This window comes from Dermacentor variabilis, chromosome 10 (genome assembly GCF_050947875.1).
Source record: "Dermacentor variabilis isolate Ectoservices chromosome 10, ASM5094787v1, whole genome shotgun sequence".
NCBI lineage: Eukaryota > Metazoa > Arthropoda > Arachnida > Ixodida > Ixodidae > Dermacentor > Dermacentor variabilis.
In genome coordinates this window covers 106,907,840-106,929,473 of record NC_134577.1, presented here as the reverse complement: position 1 = coordinate 106,929,473, position 21,634 = coordinate 106,907,840, and the positions used below count along the sequence as shown (strand labels likewise).

At 47.2% G+C, this 21,634-nt stretch overlaps 1 protein-coding gene across 2 annotated transcripts in view; it reads right to left on the bottom strand.

The window, feature by feature from the left end:
• LOC142559680 (uncharacterized) overlaps nt 1-21,634 on the bottom strand; it is a 242,287-nt gene that overhangs the window by 17,116 nt on the left and 203,537 nt on the right. For both annotated transcript variants that reach the window (XM_075671244.1, XM_075671246.1), the window contains one exon: nt 16,943-17,134. In XM_075671244.1, the coding sequence (XP_075527359.1) occupies nt 16,943-17,134 (192 nt within the window). The remainder of the gene's footprint in view (nt 1-16,942; nt 17,135-21,634) is intronic.

Here is a 21,634-nt window from a genome sequence, read left to right as displayed (position 1 = left end):
AGCTAGCGCGGACAATCTGTCTCTTGGGGCACGTTGTAAATGGAACAAAATACGGTTGGACTGCATCACTAATCAAGGCATCGCGAGCGCCAGCGCGTGGGTGACGCGTAGGCGCGATTCGCTGCAGCGGCCGCTGATCGAACTTCCCCACGATGCGCCCTGTACTTTGGCGCCATCTCGTAGTGATCGTCACCGCACAACACTTATCTTCTCACGCTTTCGCCATACCGTCCTCCACCGCTTTCTGCCTCGCGGTTCCACTTCAGCTTCCCCTCTGCTTTCCTCTTCGTCTATTTCATCCACCCCTGCTCTCTGCGTTGGCTCTCATGTTTCGTTGTGCTTGTTCGCTCGGTTATACTGACGCCGACGCTCGCCGCAAGAACGGACGCCTGAAAGCGTTGCTGTAAATATCCAGGAGTGTTTTGGAAGACACGAAAAGCCGAAGTGACAGATAATTAAGTACTAATCTGGGTGAAAAGCGAAGCGTGTACTCTACTAGAAGCGCTTTCACACCGTGGTGTTATTGGCTCCAGGGCCTCATGTTTAGGCTACCATATGGTTCCCGCTAACAAAACTCTATGTACAGTTTCTCTCTTTATGTTTAAAAACTTATCTGTTAACATTTGGTATATGAAATAACTGCAGATTCTTATTAGGGGTTTAAAGTACTAGCCGCTTGTCGAAGTATCGAAGATGAAGCGTGAAAAACTCGTTACCGGCCACAGGGCATCTATATTTCGTGATGTGTAAAATGAAATTTCACTCTTAGTTGTATTAGTTTATTTACACTCACTTGTAACTTGCTTGACACCTATCTCACTCTGCCTTATTCTGTTTCTGTACCAGCTTTCACCAGCGTCTATTGTGACATTCCCTCAAAAGGGGGAAATAAAGGAGCAAGGGAGAAGGAGAGAGGTGGGGCTGTAGCGCTTTCTAGTTGCAAGTTATGGACAATCTTAAGTGATAATGCTAATTCGAAAGTATTCTGCCGTGCGCAAAACTAAAATTCCGCGTCATGTCAGCGGTTCTACGCTTTTGTAATCAAAACATTGCAGCAGTGGTGTGTCACGTCCGCGGCTTCTTTTCTGCCTTGTTATGGAAGCATTTCTCTGTGTATTGCCATGTTGTCTTTTCCCCAAAGCAGGACTGCAATCCCTCGATCTTGGAAAGTTCTGTAGTTGGCAGCACGAGCGTATCCAAACTTTGGAACGCCCTTACTTTCGCTTACGACAACAGGCATATCCATCTAGTGAGAATATGCTTCACGTTCGCCATATGGCAAAAAAGAAGCTAGCATTTTCAAATACTGTAGTCACCGCCACTGGCTACAGAATGTCGCGCTGTTTCTCTAATGCGCGTTCTCCATTCACTGGGAACCCGTGTATGGCACAGCTATGGGGGCTTGCTGCGCCATAGCCAAGGGGTGGGACACCCGGCACTTCACCACACCGCGAAATTTATCTTTCTCTGTGGCTTTCCCGGCTCCCCTCCCCTCCCTTCCTTGCCCTCCGCGTTGGGTATCAAAGAGGCACCCCCATCCAAAAAGAATTCGTGGCCTCGCAACTGGCGGCTTATTTTTATTCTGGCTATTTCGCCAAGGAGAGATTCTGAGATGTGGTCGCATCTTTAGACGTTTTTCCCGAAACCACAAAGGACAAAATTGAGATGAACAAAGATGAGAACATTTGCCTCTACAAGAACTTCTTGAGAGAATGGCGCTGTCCCTTGTAAGCCACATGTTGTCGCATAATGATTCAAGGCTGTTTGAATTCCTCCCGCCACAAAAGCTGCGCGTCGTCGAGGGAAAAATGGAGGGGTCACTATTAAGAAAGGGGCACAAGATCAACTTGGAAAGTATGAGCGCAACGTTGCACATGAATAACCCAAATGAATTAGCGATGAAGGAGCAGGCTACGACGTCATAAGAGAATACAAAACCGCTCGTGTTCTTATTGTGTTCTGTTCCGCTGTACCCCTCTTTACTTGTCGTCGATATGATATGCAGCGAACACGAACTAGGACAAACTGAAGTTCTTCTGAGGCTAAGACGTGAACGTATCGTTGAGTGGCTGAGATAGTTGTCACATTCATAGTGTTTTACGAGCTTTATGAACGAAGCATATGTCAAACCTAAAAAGATGAAAAGCAGAGCACCTTGGTAGGCATACATAGTAACATTGTACGAATCTTGATATCATAATAAGAAAGCATTTATGATGTCTTTATAATGCCTTTATTTATGTCCCATAACAACAAAAACACGACACGGGAAACCTGCAGCAATAGCTGTCATGAGTGGAAGCTTGACAGAGCCCCAGGCCCCCATACACTGAGCAGTTACACAACGACGTTGTTTTCCGAGAGAAAAAAAAGACATACAAGAAATGGTGATGTTTAAAATCCAAAAGTAAAATGCAGTCCACACAAACTGTTCACTCATGTAATAAAACAACGCAATAAACGATCAAGGAGTGGCAAAAGAACCAACATAAAATCAGTTTGACTTATCCGCGAAAGATAGCAGAAATGCAAATACCATCTTGGAGAAAACAAGCAAAACAGATAAAGCACACATTGTGAATTGAAAGAAGAGAAAACGGAACCAGTCGCTAACCATATTGGCACGCTCCAGTAACGCTGGAAGCCGAGGATGAAGTGTGTGGGGTAGCTGCTGCAGAAACGAACAGTAAACGGCCGTTCACTTGGACCTGACTGCTTGCCTTTTGCTTTCGCGACAAACTGGTGGAGGTGCGGAGTACGCATCCGATCTATGCCTACTGGCCCTGAAACAGAAGCTCCCAACGCCAGTTCCTCGGGGACGGCAGAAATCCGTCGAAAAAGCCGTCGCCTCCAAGGTCTTCCACCGCCATACAGTCTCCTGGCAAGCTCCGTGAGGAAGATGTCAACAACAACCGCAAGCCAAACCGAGGGGATTCCAAATGCTGCGGCACCGTGCATTCTCAACAGGCCTCGCAAGCCTAACCCCTCCCACGGCGACGCCTTTGACGACGTTGAAGACTGGCTGGACCATTTCGACCGGGTCCAAACCAATAGTAACTGCGACGTTCACCGTTAGTTGATGAACGTCTACTTTTCCCTTCGAGGCGCGGCAAGAGCGTGGTACGAGAAACACGAAGCTTCATTTACCAGCCTGCAGGACTTTTATCGACTCATTCGCTACAACTTCAGCGCCCCGAAACCACCCCGACCTCTTACATCAACGAGGCCGCTCGGAAAAATTATTGCGCTGATACTTTGGAAGCTATATAGTTTTGCATCGTCTAAGTCCTGTCAACTACGAAGTTATTCCAGCCGAAACATCGCACCATTCCCGTAAACCATGTTTCTCTGATATTGTTCCCGTTACCAGGATGAAGTCATACCACTCGAGCTGACTCTCATTCACAAACTGTGTGGTGCGGCCTCTGTAGTCATGTCCGTTGTCTTTCTCATTCCTTTATTTTCTCCTTGTTGCATTAAATATCTGCGAAACATTTTTGGCGCACAATTTTCGTCTAGTCGCATCGAGAAGTCGTCTCTCTTCTTTTCTTCTTAGGGAGGGGTAAAGGCACGCGCTAGTAACTCTGGAAGCCACGGATTAAAAAGTGTGGGAGCTGCTACAGAAACGAACTGTAAAAGGCCGTTCACTTGGAATTGACTGCTTGCCTTTTTCTTTCGCTACAATACACACATTAGTGGTAACAGGGAAGAGAAAACTTGGTTTGGAGAAAAGAAAGTTACCGGCTAACATTTTTTTTAAATGATGTCAAAGTTCTTTGAATGTTATATCTCCAAGTTTAACCTGTTCAATATTTATTCTATTAAGTCAACTCAGGAACTTCTGCAGTGTCTTTAGACCATACGTTGTTTTATAAGTTCTCACTTTCTAGGGCATAGTATTACGCGTCAGGGGGGCAGAAACGCTTCTCTATAGGTTGGCAAGACATTGTAAAAGGCAGTTTGTTTCTTGCTTTTTCGTTTTAAAATTATTTACATACGATGTAGCCGAAAAATTTGCCATTTGGGAGCGCGTTGTACATGTCAAAAGAATGCTGTAGGTAGAAGTAAACGGGCAAACCCTCGACAATTCGAAGAATATTTTTCTGCAACCTATGAAGTCTGCGTCAGTTTTGTGGTGTTGTGGCCGACCATGTTAGATTGGAGTAGTTCATTCTTCTGAAAAACAGTGAATTACAGATTGACATCCTAATTCTCGGAGGAAGTATGTGACGAATTCTCTTTACTAAACATATTGATTGCGGAAGCTTGAATGTCGGGCTGTCCACATGAGCATCCCATGACATATGCTGATGAAAAGTATCATCTATTGTCCTATTACATAAGTAATATCAATGGGTGTCGCATTTATTGAGATATGTTTACTTTTAGCTCAGAATATTACAGCTTTTGTTTCATTCTCATTATTCACGGGGCTATTTCAGCGCGTCCATTAATTTAATTTACCTGGCGGGAAATTAACCTCGTCCACAAGGTCATCACAACTTCTACCTTCTTGCAATAAGCTGGTCTCGTCAGCACACAAGATTGATTTCACCACTGTAATAATTTAACACTGTCGCTCACTTTTAAAAAGCCCAACATGCCATCCTGTGGGATGCCTATGGGGATAGGTAGTGGTTCCGAGTGATGGTCATTTCTGACAACTGTTTGTCGGTGGTATTCTAGAATAAACGTAAAACACATGCTGCGTTGCAATGAAAGCAATAACGTTCGAGCTTTTGAAATTAAAGACTGTGATTAATTCAATCAAATGCGCTTGATTGGTCACTAAAGATGCCCATAAGTTCATCTTCCCTTTTGTGCCAGCAAAGCGAGCCAGCTTGCTCTGCCTGTTTTGGCGGGAATCGGTCCGGGCCTCGCTGGTGCGAGACGTGCACGCTTCCCAGATTCCACGGCGGCTCCACCGCTCAGGAGGACTAAAGTGGCGCATGCCGCGTGCGTCATTTCGCACGTGACGTTGCATTAGAGGTGTGGCCTAGTGCGTCATTGGGCACGTGATGGCGCAGCCAATAAGGAGGAGGTGGCGCACCTCAACATTAGATATAAGATGGCGGCACAAAACAAAAAGCTCTAATTTATAACTTCCACTTGAACGTCACTGTGTAGACGTTCGAGTTATGAAGTCTTCGCGGGTAAATCAGACCGTTGGGCTGCTTGGATCTTTTTGATTTAACCTTACCGAAGCTCACGCGAGAGCTTTCGCGGAGCAGGAACACGCAGAAAGAGACATTTCACGGAAGCAACCATAATTATTTCATGACGTAAAGCGTACTAAGTGTCTTAGTGAAAGTTTTTTGCTCGAATTATATTCTTTATTGCTTAATATGAAAAAAAATACCTTATCTGGTCCTGATGCTATTCCCACTGCATTCCTTCGCCGATATACTAAAGTTGTTGCAAAGTTTTTTGTCGCGATATTTCGTGTTACATTGTTGTGCGGAATGTTGCCAAGTGGTTGGAAGGTGGCTAGAGAGGTGCCTATCTGGAAGGGGGATCGATAATTAATACGGAGTTATACATCCTCCCAGTTTACTAAGTTCCTCGTGTTGAATACTAATAGAATATAATATTGCAAGAAATGCACATAAATTTGTAGTACATCACTCTTATTGACTATCTTCTACATGTCTTTAGAAAACAGTACTCGACCATTACGCAACAAATGACTCCAATTCACTCTTTTGCCTCAGTCATCGATATGAACGGTCAGGGAGACGCAACATTTCTTTACATCTGCGAGCCACGGTACCTCATGATAACCTAATCCTAAAGCTTAGGTTAGACGATATTCCGGATATGTTCCACGAATAACCAAGTCGACGAAATTGTTAGGCGTTACTGTCAGTAGCGTGTCCAACTGGTACAGTCAACGTGGTATGAAGGCTGACACACACTGTGTTCCTTCCTCCCTGATGGTATCCACAATTAACCAGTGGCCCTGAGTTCCCAGGAGCTACAGAGCACCTGACCATGGGGGCGGTCAGACTCGTAATGCAGCAGAGGGTGCTAATAATCTCTGGGTGCGGACAGGCCGCCAATGGAAACTGACCCTTGCAACGTTTAACACCCGAGCCCTCTCGAGTGAGGCTAGCTTAGCAGGAGTGTTTGAGGAATTATGAAGCATTGTTTGGGATATTATTGGCCTTAGTGAGATCAGAATAATTGGTCAGTGTTACACATTGCTAAATAACAGCTAAGTCCTCTCCTATAGAGGCCTTCCTGAGAAGAAGCAAAACGGAGTAAGATTCCTAATCCATAAGGACATAACGGACAACATTGACGAATTCTACAGCATCAACGAGAGGGTAGCAGTAGTCGTAATCAAACTTAATAAGAGGTATAGATTAAAGGTAGTACAGGCCTACGCTCCAACATCTAGTCACGACGATGAGGAAGTCAATCAGTTATGAAGATGTTGAATTAACGATGAGAAAAACGCAAACGCGGTATCCAGTAGCAATGGGTGACTTCCATGAAAAAGTGGGAGAAAGCAGGCGGGTGAACAGGAAATTGGCAACTACGGTGTCTATTCTAGAAACCCTAGCGAAGAGATGCTGGCGAAATTCGCAGAAAGGAATGAGCTGAGAATAACGGACACATTTTTCCGGAAGTTTAGCAACAAAAAATGGACCTGGAAAAGTCCTAATGGCGAAACAAGAAATTAAATTGACTTGATACTTTCTTCGTATCCCAGCATAGTGCAGGATGTAGAAGTGATAAACAGTGTAAAGTGCAGTGTTTGTACGCTAGGAAGAACTAGGATTCACCTCAATTTGAACAGAGTAAGATTGGTAAAGAAAAAACAGGTCAACTTAGAGGCATTAAGGGTAAAAGCAGCTAAATTGGGGCTGGTACTTGCAAACAAATATGCAGCCTTAGGACAGATAGACGATGATGATGATGACATAGAGATAATGAATGAAACCATGACCAGGCTCACTTCAGAGGCAGTAATTGAAGTGGCAGGCAAGGCACCAAGGCAAGCAGTAGGCAAGCTCCCCCAAGTTATGAAGGACCTAATAATAGAACGACGAAGAATTAAACTGTCCAACTCAAGAGATAAGATATAATTCGCGGAACTGTCAAAACTGATCAACAAAGCGAAGATGAGTGATGTTAGAAATTATAATGTGAGAGAGACTGAAGAAGCTGTGAAAATGGTCGCACCCAGAAATCAGCGAGAAAGAAACTTGGCATAGGACAAACCAAGCTGTATGCATCGAAAGATAAGCAGGGTAATATTGCTACGAAACAGCCGCCACAGTGTGGCTGCACTGAGGAGGACGAAGACGACGTGTGTGCCGGTTTGATATAGCGTCGCCATTTTGGACTCCGTGAGCTTACCTGTAAATAAATTGTAAATAGCATTCGGCTTCAGCTTCACGTAACATTAATATGGTGGAGGTGGACGTTCTCCGTACCCGTCATGGAGCTTCGCAGCAGTCGCAACGGCGACAATACAACTTCGGCTTGCTGGCGCCACTTCATCTGCGCAAGCGTCTCCGCCTGCAGCCCCGACCTACGTCGCCGTTTCCCCACCGCGGGATCCTGGCGTTTTTAACGGAGTCGGCAGTCCTGATGTTGACGACTGGCTCCGCTTATACGAACGCGTCAGCACCAGTCGCAGGTGGGATCCGACTGTTATGCTTGCCAACGTACTTTTCTACCTCGACGGAGCTCCATTGGGGTGTTTCCAGACTCACGAAGAGGAGATCTCGAGCTGGGATCTCTTCAAAGACATGCTACGCGGCCTTTTTGGCAATCCGTTTGGTCGACAAGTCAACGCCAAGAAAGCCCTTGCCACACGTGTACAGACGTCGACCGAGTCCTATGTGTGGTACATTCTCGACGTGTTTGCCCTTTGTGCCAAGGCTGACCCGAACATGACTGAGGACGATAAGGTTAATCACGTCCTCAAAGGCATTGCTGACGACGCCTTCAATTTGCTGGTGTTTACGAACGTCACCAGCATCGATACCATACTCAAGGAGTGCCGCCGTCTCGAGCATGCTAAAAGCCGCCGGGTATCCCAGCACATCACGCGACTTCCCAACACAGCCACTACGTCATCCTGTGATGACCTCTTCCACCAGCCGTCGCGAGGTGACAACTTGACCCGTATCATTCGTCGTGAGGTCGAAGCGGTACAACCGGCAGCCCCTTCATTCCCGTTACCTGAACATTCTCCTGTGACAATCTCCTTGATCCAGGCCGTCGTCCGCCAAGAGTTGTCCAACGTCGGCGTGCAATCCATTCGTCCCGTACGATCGGAACCTTTGTCTCCGCGCACGTCCCCACCGCGCTCTTCTTACTCCTCTTATGGACAGCGCAACCCCTCCGAATGGCGAACCGTGGACGACAAGTCGATTTGTTTTAACTGCCGACGCATTGGACATGTCGCTCGCCACTGCCGCAGCCGATGGACTTCTCCGACGCTCTATTATCCTGATTACCCCCCTCGCCCCTATAGCGCATCCTTTTGCTTCGCACCTTCTATGCCAGCTCCATCATCTGACCCTGCGACACCTTTTCCACGACCCCGCTACTCCCGCTCGCCTTCTCCCTCCCGCCGCCAATCTCGCTCGCCTCCGTCACGCCGTGCTCCTTCTCCGACCCATTCGCCGCACCCCCGACCGGAAAACTAGACAGTGCAGCTTCTGGAGGTGAAGCTGCGTTGACGACATTCGCACAAAATCCTCGCTGCACCTTACCCACGCACAAGAATCTTTTGGATGTTCTCGTCGACAATGTTCCTGTGTGCGCGTTGATTGACACCGGGGCGCATGTGTCCATTATGAGTGCTGCTCTTCGCCGTCGGCTCAAGAAAGTTCTGACGCCTGCCCGGAACCGAGTTGTACAAGTCACCGACGGAGGGATTGTCGCTATTGTTGGCATGTGTTCTGGCCGACTCACCATTGCTGAGAGACACACCATGGTTCTCTTCACCGTCATCGAGCATTGCCGTCACGAAGTCATTCTCGGTCTGGATTTTCTTGCCCATCGTTCTGCCCTCATTGACTGTTCCGCCGGCTCACTTCGCCTTGACTTTCCTCTCCTTGCTGACCCTGTGGACCCGCCTCCAAGCCATCTGAGCTGCATAGATTTTATTCGCCTACCACCTCACTCTGTCACCCACGTCGACTTGTTGTCCTCTCCAGCTGTTCCTGACGGCAATTACGTGGCCGCACCAATTCCGGCCGTTATGCTTACACATGGTGCTACCGTGCCGCACACTGTGCTGAAAATTACTGGCAACCGCACCTCCCTTCCACTTGTCAATTTCGCGCTAACAGTACAAGTTCTCCGTCGGGGGATCTCCTTGGCTATCATTCGCGCTTTGCAGGATGATGAGGTCGAGCCATTCACAGTGGAAGATCGTTACAGCCCAGCCCATACCGTGACGTCATCGCACGGTACTGATGTCGACATTAAGAAGATGGTCTCCTCTGACCTTACACCTGCTCAAGCTGAAGCTCTTTGCCGCGTTCTTGAAGGCTATGGCAACATTTTTGACTTTGACAATAGACCCTTGGTCAAAGGTCCGTCGTGACCCATCGCATAAATACTGGCGATGCGAACCCTATTCACCGACGTCCATACCGTGTTTCTGCGTCGGAACGAGCTATTATCCAACAGGAAGTCACAAATATGCTTGCAAAGGACCTTATCGAGCCTTCCTGTAGTCCCTGGGCATCTCCCGTCGTACTTGTTAAAAAGAAGGATGGAACGTGGCGCTTTTCTGTAGATTATCGCCACCTGAACAAAATCACAAAAAAGGACGTGTACCCTTTACCACGTTTTGATGACGCTCTAGACTGCCTCTACGGTGCCACCTATTTTTCTTCTATCGACTTACGCTCCGGCTACTGGCAGATATCCGTCGATGACATGGACCGAGAGAAGACTGCCTTTCGGTCTCTGTAACACGCCCGTCACCTTCGAACGAATGATGGACTCTTTGCTTCAGGGATTCAAGTGGTCCACCTGTTTGTGCTATCTGGACGGCGTCATAGTTTATTCGCCCACATTCGACACGCATTTAGACCGTCTTTCAGCGATTCTTGAGGTGTTCCGCCGAGCCGGTCTCCAGTTAAACTCGTCAAAGTGTCATTTCGCTCGGCGCCAAATCGCCGTCCTTGGACACCTCGTAGACGCCAGAGGCGTGCGACCCGATCTGGACAAAATTCGCGCCGTTACGAATTTTCGTGTTCCGAAGTCTACCAAGGACGTTCGTAGTTTTATATCGCTGTGCTCTTATTTCCGACGCTTTGTGAAGGATTTTGCGACCATCGCACGGCCCCTTACCGACCTCTTGAAGAAAGACGCCCCTTTTTCTTGGGGTCCTGCCCATGCCACATCTTTCTCGCAGCTGACTACTCTCCTTACCACGCCTCCAATATCGGCCCACTTTGACCCGCCTGCCTCAACGGAAGTTCGAACTGATGCCAGTGGTCACGGCATAGGAGCAGTGTTAGCACAGCGCCAGCGTGGACATGATCGCGTTATAGCCTACGCCAGCCGACTTCTATCACCCACCCAGCGCAATTATTCAATGACAGAGCGCGAGTGCCTCCCTCTTGTGTGGGCTGCTGCGAAGTTTCGTCCATACTTGTACGGACGCCCCTTCTGTGTCTTCACTGATCACCACGCGCTCTGCTGGCTATCCTCGCTTAAGGATCCCACGAGACGACTCGCTCGCTGGGCATAACGCCTGCAAGAATATACCTTCTTCGTGGTATATAAGACGGGACGCTTGCACCAGGACGCCGATTGTTTGTCCCGCTACCCCGTCGACGAACCAACTGATGCGAACGCCATCGCTTGCGTTTTCTCTGTGTCCCAGTTGCTTGAAATCGGCAACGAGCAACGCCGCGATCCTTCATTACGAGCCCTCATCGACCATGTGGATTCAACGCCTGGAGACGCCTCTCTCCGGATGTTTCTCCTTAAGGAGGGCACATTATACCACCGCAATCTCGATCCACGCCGCCTTAACCCTCTACTCGTAATTCCATCGCACCTGCGTTCGCCTGTCCTCCAACAACTTCACAACGCTCCCTTGGCTGGACACTTGGGCGTCTCTCGCACATATGACCGTGTACGACGTCGATTCTATAGGCTGGGTCTCGCCCGCTCTGTGCGGCGCTACGTTGCCGCTTGTGAGCCCTGTAAGCGCCGGGAGAAGCCCTCCACACCTCCAGCTGGATGTCTCCAGCCGATCGACATCTCACTCGAACCCATTTTCCGTGTTGGTCTAGACCTTCGTGGACCATTTCCTCTCTCGGGCTCCGGAAATAAATGGGTCGCCGTCGCTACCGATTATGCTACGCGGTACGCAATCACCAGAGCCCTCCCGACAAGTTGCGCTACTGACGTTGCTGACTTTCTGCTCTATGACATCATTTTACTGCACGGTGCTCTGCGCCAATTACTCACTGACCATGGCCGCAGCTTTCTGTCGGCAGTCGTCGAGGACATACTCCGCTCCTGCTCGACAAAGCACAAGTTCAGCACGTCCTACCACCCCCAGACCAACGGCCTCACGGAGCGCCTCGATCGGACCGTCACCGACATGCTTTCCAAGTGCGATGCGACCGACCAGCACGACTGGGATCTTCACTTACCTAATGTGACGTTCGCGTATAATTCATCGCGTCACGACACCGCCGGATATTCACCGTTCTATCTCCTATATGGCCGAGAAACCGCGTTGCCCTTGGACACTTTGCTGCCCTCGACCACACGTTCCGCCACTGAATACGCCCGCGATACGATCGCACATGCCGACCACACGCGCCAGCTCGCCCGCACCCGTCTGGAGGCCTCACAGGAGCATCAGAGACGCCTTTATGATTGCCACCATCGCAACGTGCACTTTTCTCCGGGTTCTCTGGTGCTTCTCTGGTCACCCGATCACCGTGTGGGCCTTTCCGAAAAGCTGCTGTCGCGCTACACAGGCTCTTACCGTGTGGTACGCCAAGTGACCGATGTCACGTATGAAATCGTCCCCGCCGATCTCTCGGCGTCATCATCAGCTGCAAGTGACATCTTTGACGTAGCAAGACCAAAACCCTACCACACACCTTTCACCGTGGATATGTAGATTAAGCACCGGGACGGTGCTTCTACAGCCGGGGGTGATGCTATGGAACAGCCGCCACAGTGTGGCTGCACTGAGGAGGACGAAGACGACATGTGTGCCTGTTTGATATAGCGTCGCCATTTTGGACTCCGTGAGCTTACCTGTAAATAAATTGTAAATAGTATTCGGCTTCAGCTTCACGTAACAATATCATCACCAATCTCGAAGCTATAATGAAAGCAGCGGAAGAATTATATGCGGACCTGTACAATACCCAGAGGACTCATGAGTTCTCTATTCGAAACAATAATGAACAGTAAACAGGAACTTCTAGAACTAGACATAAGGTCAGAGGGGACTTGCAAGGCATAAAAGGAGGAAAAGTGGCAGGAGCGGATGGAATAACAGTTGATTTAATCAAAGATGGTTTAATCAAATTGATTTTATCAAATGTTCGGAAAACCAGCCGCTCTCTATTTGATGTGTTTATCGACTGCAAGGGTCCCAGAAAACTAGAAGAATAAAAACATTATACTAATCCACAGAAAGGGCGATGTTAAAGAACTGAAAAATTACAGGCCGATTAGCCTACTCCCAGTATAATATAAAGTTTTTACCAAAAGAGTCTCCAGTATAAAAGGGCGACATTGGACTTTAGTCAACCAAGGGAACAGGCTGGCTCCAGGAAACGATACTCTACACTGGATCACATCCATGTCATTATTCAAGTTATCGGGAAATCAGCAGAGTACCATAAGCCTCTCCATATGGCTATCATAGATTACGAAAAAGCATTTGATTCAGTAGAGATACCAGCAGTCATAGAGGCATTGCGTAATCCGGGACAACAGACCACTTACGTAAATACCGTGGAAAATATCTACAGACATTGCCCAGCCACCCTAATTCTACACAAGAAAAACAGGAAGATAACTATAAAGAAAGGGGCCAGACAAGCAGACACAATCTCTCCAATACTATTCACCGCGTGCTTGGAAGAAGTATTCAAGCTATTAAACTGGGAAGGTCTAGGAGCAAGGATCGACGGCGAATACCTCAGCAACCTTCCGTTTGCCGATGACATTGTGTTATTTAGCAACACTGTAGACGAGTTAGAACCAATGATTGAAGACCTTAACAGGGAGAGTGTAAGAGTGGAGCTGAATATTAATATGCAGAAGACAAAGGGGTAATGATAAATGACTAGGCAAGGAAACAAGAGTTCAATATCGCCACTCAGCCCCTAGAGTCGGTGAAGGAGTACGTTTACCTAGGTCAACTAATAACAGCCGACCCTAACCATAAGAAAGAAATTCACAAAATAATAAAAATCGGTTAGATCGCATACGGTAGACATCGTGAGCATCTGACTAGAAGCTTACCGTTATCATTTCAAAGGAAAGTATACAATCAGTGCACTTTACCGGTGCCGATATATGGCGCAGAGACTTGAGACTGACCAAGAAGCTTGAGAAGAAGTTAAGGACCGCGCAGAGAGCGATGGAACGCAGAATGCTAGGCGTAACTTTAAGCGACAGAAAGAGAGCGGTCTGGATGATATAGTAAACGGGTATAGACGATATTCTAATAGACATTAGGAGAAAAAATGACGCTGAGCAGGTCATGTAATGCGCAGATGAGATAGCTGTTGGACCATTAGGGTGACTAATGGGTACCAAGAGAAGGGAAGCGCAGCAGATAACGATAGAAGACTAGGTGATGCGACAAATATTAAGAAGTTTGTGGGTGCTAGTTGGAATCGACTGGCGCAGGACAAGGGTAATTGGAGATCGAAGGGAGAGGCCTTCGTCCTGCAGTGGACATAAATATGATGATGATGATGAGGATGATGAGGATGATGACGGTGATGATTATTTATCCCTTTAAATTACTCAAAAAATAATAAAAAAAGCCATTTGCAGGCACCTATAGGCTCGGTTCCCTACCACATCAACAACTTATTTAAGAGCGACAATGACAATGACATACAATTTGTCTTGGAAGGTTCCCACAGCGTACATTTGTGCATCTTCCTTGCGAAAACTGCGTGTCTTGAGGAATAAGAATAAGTAAGTATGGCAGGGTAAATACACAAGAAAACCGTGTTTGTTCTTATCATTAATGAAAAGAAAAGACACACTGCCGAGCAAAAGCCTCCAGTGGTGAGCGCGCAGGAGCGCTCCAAGTCATTTAAAATTGGCTCCAAAAACTGTGCACCTTGGTATTTAAAAAATGAAGGACACGACTTTTGTTTCCGTCTTGTTTTCCATTATGTGTTCTACGTGTACGTATTTTTATATTAAATATGGCAAGATCAGTTAAATATCATTAATTTATGCCATTTTCTCTCATTCTAACCGCAGGGACGGTTTTGTAGCGCATTGCAGCATAGTCGTTGGTTTTTGCTCTGAGCTCTTTCCGTGCGTCTTTTTTTACGGTATTTTAGCGCGTTTTGTGCTACCGCGACAAGCAATATGCAAGAAAAGAGGTGAACGAAGACCACTACTTCGTCGAGAAGAGGTGCTAGTGCGTCGTGAGACAGTTTCAAAGTTGAAGATGCCAACGGTTCCACATTTTGTTACATTGATATCGTTATTTTTCGCCACTTTCTTCCCAAGTCTACATTATGCTAGAAATGCGGGAAAACTGAGTTTCACCTAAGCGAACACATTGTTGGAAGGATGAACCGGCGTGCAGCATAAATGTCTGCTGCAATGAACATGGCGAAAGCTGCTCGTTCCAAATATCTAAGCGATCACAAAGATGCATCTTTCAAGTAAAGGAAATGTTTGTTTATGCGCCACGGACATGAGGAAAGGATTGCTGGCAGGCCATGTCATAGGCGTCGTTCTGAGCATGCCTCCGCCACCTGCAAAATTGAATGTTGCTTCGCGAAGCATCACTCGGGCCGTCGACGAGGTGAAGGCTGACGTGCATAGTGACTATGAACCACAGGAAATCAGCTGACCTAGTGCCGCTGTGCGAAAACAGCATTTGTTGTGACTGACGGGTTGAAACTTGCCACTTGCGACGTTTTGGCGAATGGAGGAAATCAAGCACGAATGGCTGTTTTGGAAACACTTGGCATCACGCTAGGTGTATTCTGCGCAGTCGGTCTCAACGTGTTCAAGAGGAGCGTACTGATAGACTGAGTTTCGAAGCTCATCAGAGAGAAAGGAACGTCGCAGAAAAAGAGAAACATGAAGGAAAGCTTCGGGGAAGATGCTAAAAAAGCCAGGAAGTATGCATATTTCGCTTGTGAATTTTAACTGTTGTAGCATATTTTTGAGCGAAAAATTTTGTTTTTCTCAAAATCACAATTTTTAAATTTTCTGGTGCTTGACGTTCCTTTCTGTAAAATTAACCGATGAATTGCGCTGAAGTTCTCTCATATAACCATGAAATTTCTTGGAAATACTCTGAACCTAAATTGTTGCAAACTGGTTCACTTATATTTCAAAAAAAAGATAATTGGAAAGTCTTTCTCACGGTACAAGACAAGTGAGGGCTATATTTTTTTTCTTCTTTGATGAATATATGAACCCATTTTTTAGGCTCGTAATAAAGTCGCTGTTATATAGAATTAGTGTGCAAAATTTCATGGTCATAATATGTATCGTTTCCGAGAAAAGGTACATTCATTTTACGCGCAAGCATAAATGCATTTGTCAAATATTATTTAATAAAGGCGGCAGCCAACCAAATTGCGCCAACTGAAGGCAATGGGCATCCTTGTACAACATAGAAAATTAGCCGTTCAACTATGGAACATATGTTCAGATGTAAAACTGAAACCAAGAAGACCCATTTACCGCACTAATGATAAACGGCATGAAAAGGAAAAATAGGCGTCTGCCTGAATTGTAGCACGAAGCTACAAAGGAAAACCCTACGGGTTTCTCAGAAAGACGGCCTCGCAGTCGAAGAAAAATATGTCCTGGTCCGACCCGCGAACTTGGGAGCAACGATGTATTTCTTTTCCTTCGATGTAGTTTCTTCTACCTTGCCGGCTCCCGCAGAACAGATCCAGCATATTCAGTGGCTCATTGTCTCCAGTAGTCGGATAATTATCCTTCGCTCTGCGAACGGCTAGACGCCTGGCTAGCTGGGATGGTAGAGCAACCGGCCCGGAAAGGCGTTGATGCCGGACTTGAGTCCCGAACCAGGACAAAGTTTTCTTCAACTGCGAGGCTTTCTTTCTGAGAAACTTCTGAGTTTCCTTTGTAGCAGCATGATAAAATTCGGGTGGATGCCAATTTATCTCTTTCGTGTATTTTTCTCCACCCTGCGTGCTTCCTCAGAAATTATTTGCAATAATGTTAAACTGCTCGGGTCCTACTTGCTAACCAGAGCGAAGCTATAATGTGCATGTATCGTTTGGGACCCTTGGAGTAAAGCAAGCACTCACAAAGTAGAAAGAATTCAGATAAAAGTTGTCAGGTTTATGTTAAACAAATTTTGCTTATCAAGCTCTCCAGTGAAACAATGCAGTGCAATCAACTACAGCCACTCGCAGTACGAAGGAGAAAAGTGCGATTACGGTTCCTTCGGATGCTTAATAATTATGAACTAGCAATTGAAGGCACCCCACCTCGGTCACCCGTAACGAGACAAGATACCCGACAACATCGTATTTTACACGGACGGAAACACTGAAGTTGTCTTTCTTCCCACTTAGAATACTTGACTGGACTAGTTCAAGGCTAATATTGTATTATCTCCTTGATTACCATGCCTACCCTCCTTGGATCTTGCGTGCGCAGTATGAATAAATAAACTAAATAAATAAACATGAATATGCCTGGCTTGGTCGACAAGCGGTTCAATGTTTCAACTTACTGAATAGGGATGAACATCCACCACTTTCGTGACGTTGTCGCATCTTTCGAATAGCCCCACATTTGAGCCATTTGACTTGAACCACCGCGCCTTAAGGGTGACCGACACTGCCAATGGAATTTGCCTGGGTGTTGATGCTTTGCAGAGTTTTAAATGGTTTTCTATATCATCCACGGAGTCAACGGCCTGCATCTGTTGAAGGAAGCAAAGCAAGACAGTTTATTAGGCAGGCTATTTAGCGTATAGACGTCATCGCTGTGCAATTTTGAACCATCTTGGATATTCGGCTCGGACATGCTCCATTTAATAGAGTGGATCATCACATAGCGAATTTGCGCTTAGTGACACGGTCGCTCGAACAGAACGGCTAATAGAAATGGAGGCACCTGTGTCAATGAGAGCTTGGGCGGGCACACCTTCCACAACGACTGACAACAAGTTCGACGTTCGCTCTGGAACAACTGTAGGCTTCCAGGTGGATGCAGTTTCCCCTCCTATGGGGAACCAGCGCAGGATAGGCGGCGCGTCGAAAAGGGTGCGTTGCACGCCGCCCTGGCGACGACACGCCGTATATTCCAGCCGCTCAACCAGACGACACGTCCGCGGTCGTTTCATTGTTCGTATGTTCCCGTTTTCGCGCCGCTTCAAGTATACAGTTTTAGTAAAGAAGCTATTGCCATCAAGTGAAGAAATGAGGAAAGAAGCCTTTTAAGATTTATATATTTTTCACAGTGTGTCACGGCGAGCCCGTGCGTTTCTTTAACGGTTGCATCGTGTGCCGTTGCCATGCTTGTGTGGCAGCCTGCCTCGCAAATCTAGCAGCTAGGGCGCCGGTCTTGCTGCGCTATGGTTTCGGAAGTATTAGTTGGCCTGAACACATTCCAAACTTCTCTAACTAGACGTAAGAAAGTCTTATGTTACTTCGCCACAGCAGTCAATGGAGAAGAAAGCTTTATCGCATCACCTGACTCGAGCAAGCAAAGGTTTGAGGGCTCCGCTGCTTGATCCGTAACAGCTTTGCCTACATTTAGCACTAATTAGATAAATTTACGGAATTCATCTCAGCGCCGAGTCCTCATCCGCATGCGCATCTTTAAAAACACATAGGCGGCTTAGTCGCGCGTGCGCCGGCAGTATGCGCACACAACTCATATTACAAAGCAGCTTCCCTGCCACATAATTATTGGCAATGAATTGAAACTATTTACCTTTCGTATCGTTTGCTTGGTGTGGTGGCATTGGAAGGAGCTTGGCGGTGGTATTGCGAAGGAAAAATGGTTTTTACATATGCCGGATGGTGCATGCTATTGTGCATTTTGTTTCCGACGAAATGCCGACAGCAGATTCTGCTGTTTGGTACTGGCTGCCCCGGCTGACCTTGTTCACTATCGAATAAAACAAGCACACACGCGAAATTCGATTTAGAAACCAGCCCAACACCGCTTGACTGGGCGACAAGATGGGAACTTCCTCCGCTCGGGTTACTGCTTGGATCCAACGCCGCCTCCGTTCTTGTTCGTTGTGTTTAGATGGAAAGACGCAGGATACAACCTCCTTCATCCCGACGTAGTTGTGGCACTTCTATACGCAACAGTATCGTCGGCATCCTTTTGTTTTCCTTCGCCTTTCAGCACACGCAACTCCACTACCAGTAGCAATTTTCGTCCGCGGGAGCGGCTGCATTGTGCACGTTCTGACCGCCAGGGCGGCGCTGCAGGCGTCGTGAAAACTTCAGCGCTAGTTCCCCATAACTACATCGTAGGCTTTTCTGAATGAGCGTTGGAGTCATGGGAAGCAGGTCGGACCCACCGTGGTTACTCAGTGGCTAAGGTATTGTGCTGCTGAGCACGAGGTCGCGGGATTGAACCCGGCCACGGTGGCCGCATTTCGATGGGGACTAAATGCGAGAACATCCGTGTACTTAGATTTAGATGCACGGTAAAGAACCCCAGGTGCTCGAAATTTTCAGTCCTCCACTGCGGCGTGCATCATAATCAGGAAGTAGTTTTGGCACGTAAACCCCACAATTTTTTAAGCAGGTCGGAGGGGTTCTCGAAAATTCAGAGGCGTGTTGGTAGGGTATGAAGGAGAGGGGATCTGTGAAATGAAGGGCGGTAGCAGGTTCTCTGCTAGCCCGTTGCAGGACGGAGGCCTGTTCGCTATTCGAATGTATAACCATGTTGCGCATCCTGTTGACACCATTGAAAGAACCGGGTTGTATGCCCGCGGTAGCCACTGTAGTAGCAAATGGACCGAGCAGGACGTGGAGCGGAGCGGTGATGCTGTACACGCACTGGTGGCAACAATGAAACCACAGGGACATATTGGTCCACTTGCAGAGGGGCCGCGGGGACAGCAGGAATCACCGCGACGTCGGCAGATGTTCGCACCTCTCGAGCGCAGGGGCAGTCGGAGCACGTTAGACGTGACGCACAGGCGATCTCTTGCTTGATTATCTCGTGTAAGCCCGTCGGAGAAGGGGCGACGCCAGGTTCTGGCGCACAGTAAGAACACCCCACGTGACGTTCCTCTCGAACGATAGTACGTATCACTGTGCGCAATTCTACTGCTGAAGGCAAACGAAGCTCTTTGTTATCCGTGCATATGCGCAGAGGTTGACGTTCCTCTAGGCGCTGGAAAGTGGCTATTACATCTTGCGTGGTGGCAGGATTTCGTTTGGCGAGTGTGCTAAAGGCGACGGTGTTTATGTCTTTAATAATATGTCGTATGCGGTCGGTCTGGGACAATGGTGGCGTTGACACATATGCACAAAGCTAGCAGATCCTCAGTGTTGGATGTGTGCGATTGCCAGGAGAATTGAACGGGCTCACTGATACTCTTCTTCGCGACTTCAGTGCGGGCAGCGGAAGCGCCGATGATCTGACGAAGTTGCTGCATAAATAACAATAATATTTTGGGTTTTACGTGCCAAAACCACTTTCTGATTATGAGGCACGCCTTAGTGGAGGACTCCGGAAATTTTGACCACCTGCGGTTCTTTAACGTGCGCCTAAATCTAAGCACACGGGTGTTTTCGCATTTCGCCCCCATCGAAATGCGGCCGCCGTAACCGGGATGTTGCTGCATAAAGGCTACGCATTCGGGGAGATCAAGCTGATGATTGCAAAACCAGGTTTTCGTGACAATGGTGAGGTAGAAGGGGACATTGTTCAACTTCTATAAGTTCTTCCACTTATTGAAGTCGTTTGCCAGGTTGTAGTTTTGGACCTATTCCTAGACGTCATCTCCCCACAGACCAGCGAAGACTGGTTCGTCACGGTGGCGGTTGTGGATGGCCCCGACGCATGGCGAAAGCTGTGCTGCGGTGGTATTACCGGACGTGTTCGGATTGTCCTGGGCAAGCACGGCAATAGGTGGTGTGCGGCGACCCGAGCGGAGCTCCAGTGAGAAGGGTGAGAGTTCGCGGAGAACGAAAAGCACCTTCCATCACTTATAAGATACGTTTAACCTAGCCGAGCTCAAGCTACGACGCCCAAACAGCTGTGCGGCTGATGATGAGAATTAAAGATGAGGGATTTGTACAAGTGATTATGATCTGTAGAGATTAAGAAGAGTCAGTCATAGGTGGCGCTCACAATATATATATATATATATATATATATATATATATGTATATATATATATATATATATATATATATATATATATATATATAAACTGACGTCAGAAGCAACAGACGTGTCGTGGCTTTAACGCAATGCATTTATTCTAAAACACCCGTACTTCTTCGTCCGCTTTTCCAGCCATCACCTTCTCCAATCGTCGCACGTTTCTCACTCCCCTTATGAAAGTTTGAGCACAGCAGACGCAAAATGTTTTCACTGCCTCTGCCTTAACGTGTCAATGATCTGTTGATTGCATAGTTCACTGACGGTACTTTGCGTGGAATCTTCTGAAGACCTTCCATGACGGAGCTCAGATTGGGTTGTTTGGATGCCTTGGTGTCTCGCTAAGTACGGAGTCACCGACTTGAAGGTAAAACGGCAGAAGCCTCTCGTAAGTTACTTTATTCTCTTAGATTCTCTCCCAGGGATGGATTAGTGAAGGTGTACGGAAACTATCGGCAACGGGTTGTTGATTCGTTTGTCATTTGGCTGCTTCTTCAGGGCTCCAATCCCTTAAGCAGATGCATCGCAGTATACATTATACATGTCTTTAAGCGTAGTATATGCGAAGAAGAACTTTCGGTGGGCCTAGTTCGTGCATAACTGATAAATATTTTTCAACCCGCGAACAAGGAACACGGCAAAAAAGGAAAGTTCACTTGCCTGTCCTGTGAAAGACCTTTTTGTGCTGTGTTCCTTCTTTGCGCTTTGAACAATATTTGTAAATATACGCGAAGAACTGGTTTTTCATTTATGCGCTCCTTGAGTACAAAATGGGCTCGGTCCCATGCTTCTGTCCAAGTGAGCGTTTTTGTGGAGCAGTATTTTTTAGAGGAGGAACAATATCGATGCAATCAGATATGTATTGACAGTAAGTGTTTACAGTGTCACGAAAACGCTGGAGGGGTTTCTCTCGTTTGGGTTTTGGGAAAATTGACTATTGTAACAACATTATCTTTCTTAGGTGTCGCAGTTTGCGAAATTTTGTGGCCCAGATACTCAGTGCTGTGCTTGGCAAGTTGGCCCTTTTGGCGCATTAGTTTTACGTTCTCGGACATAAAAGCTT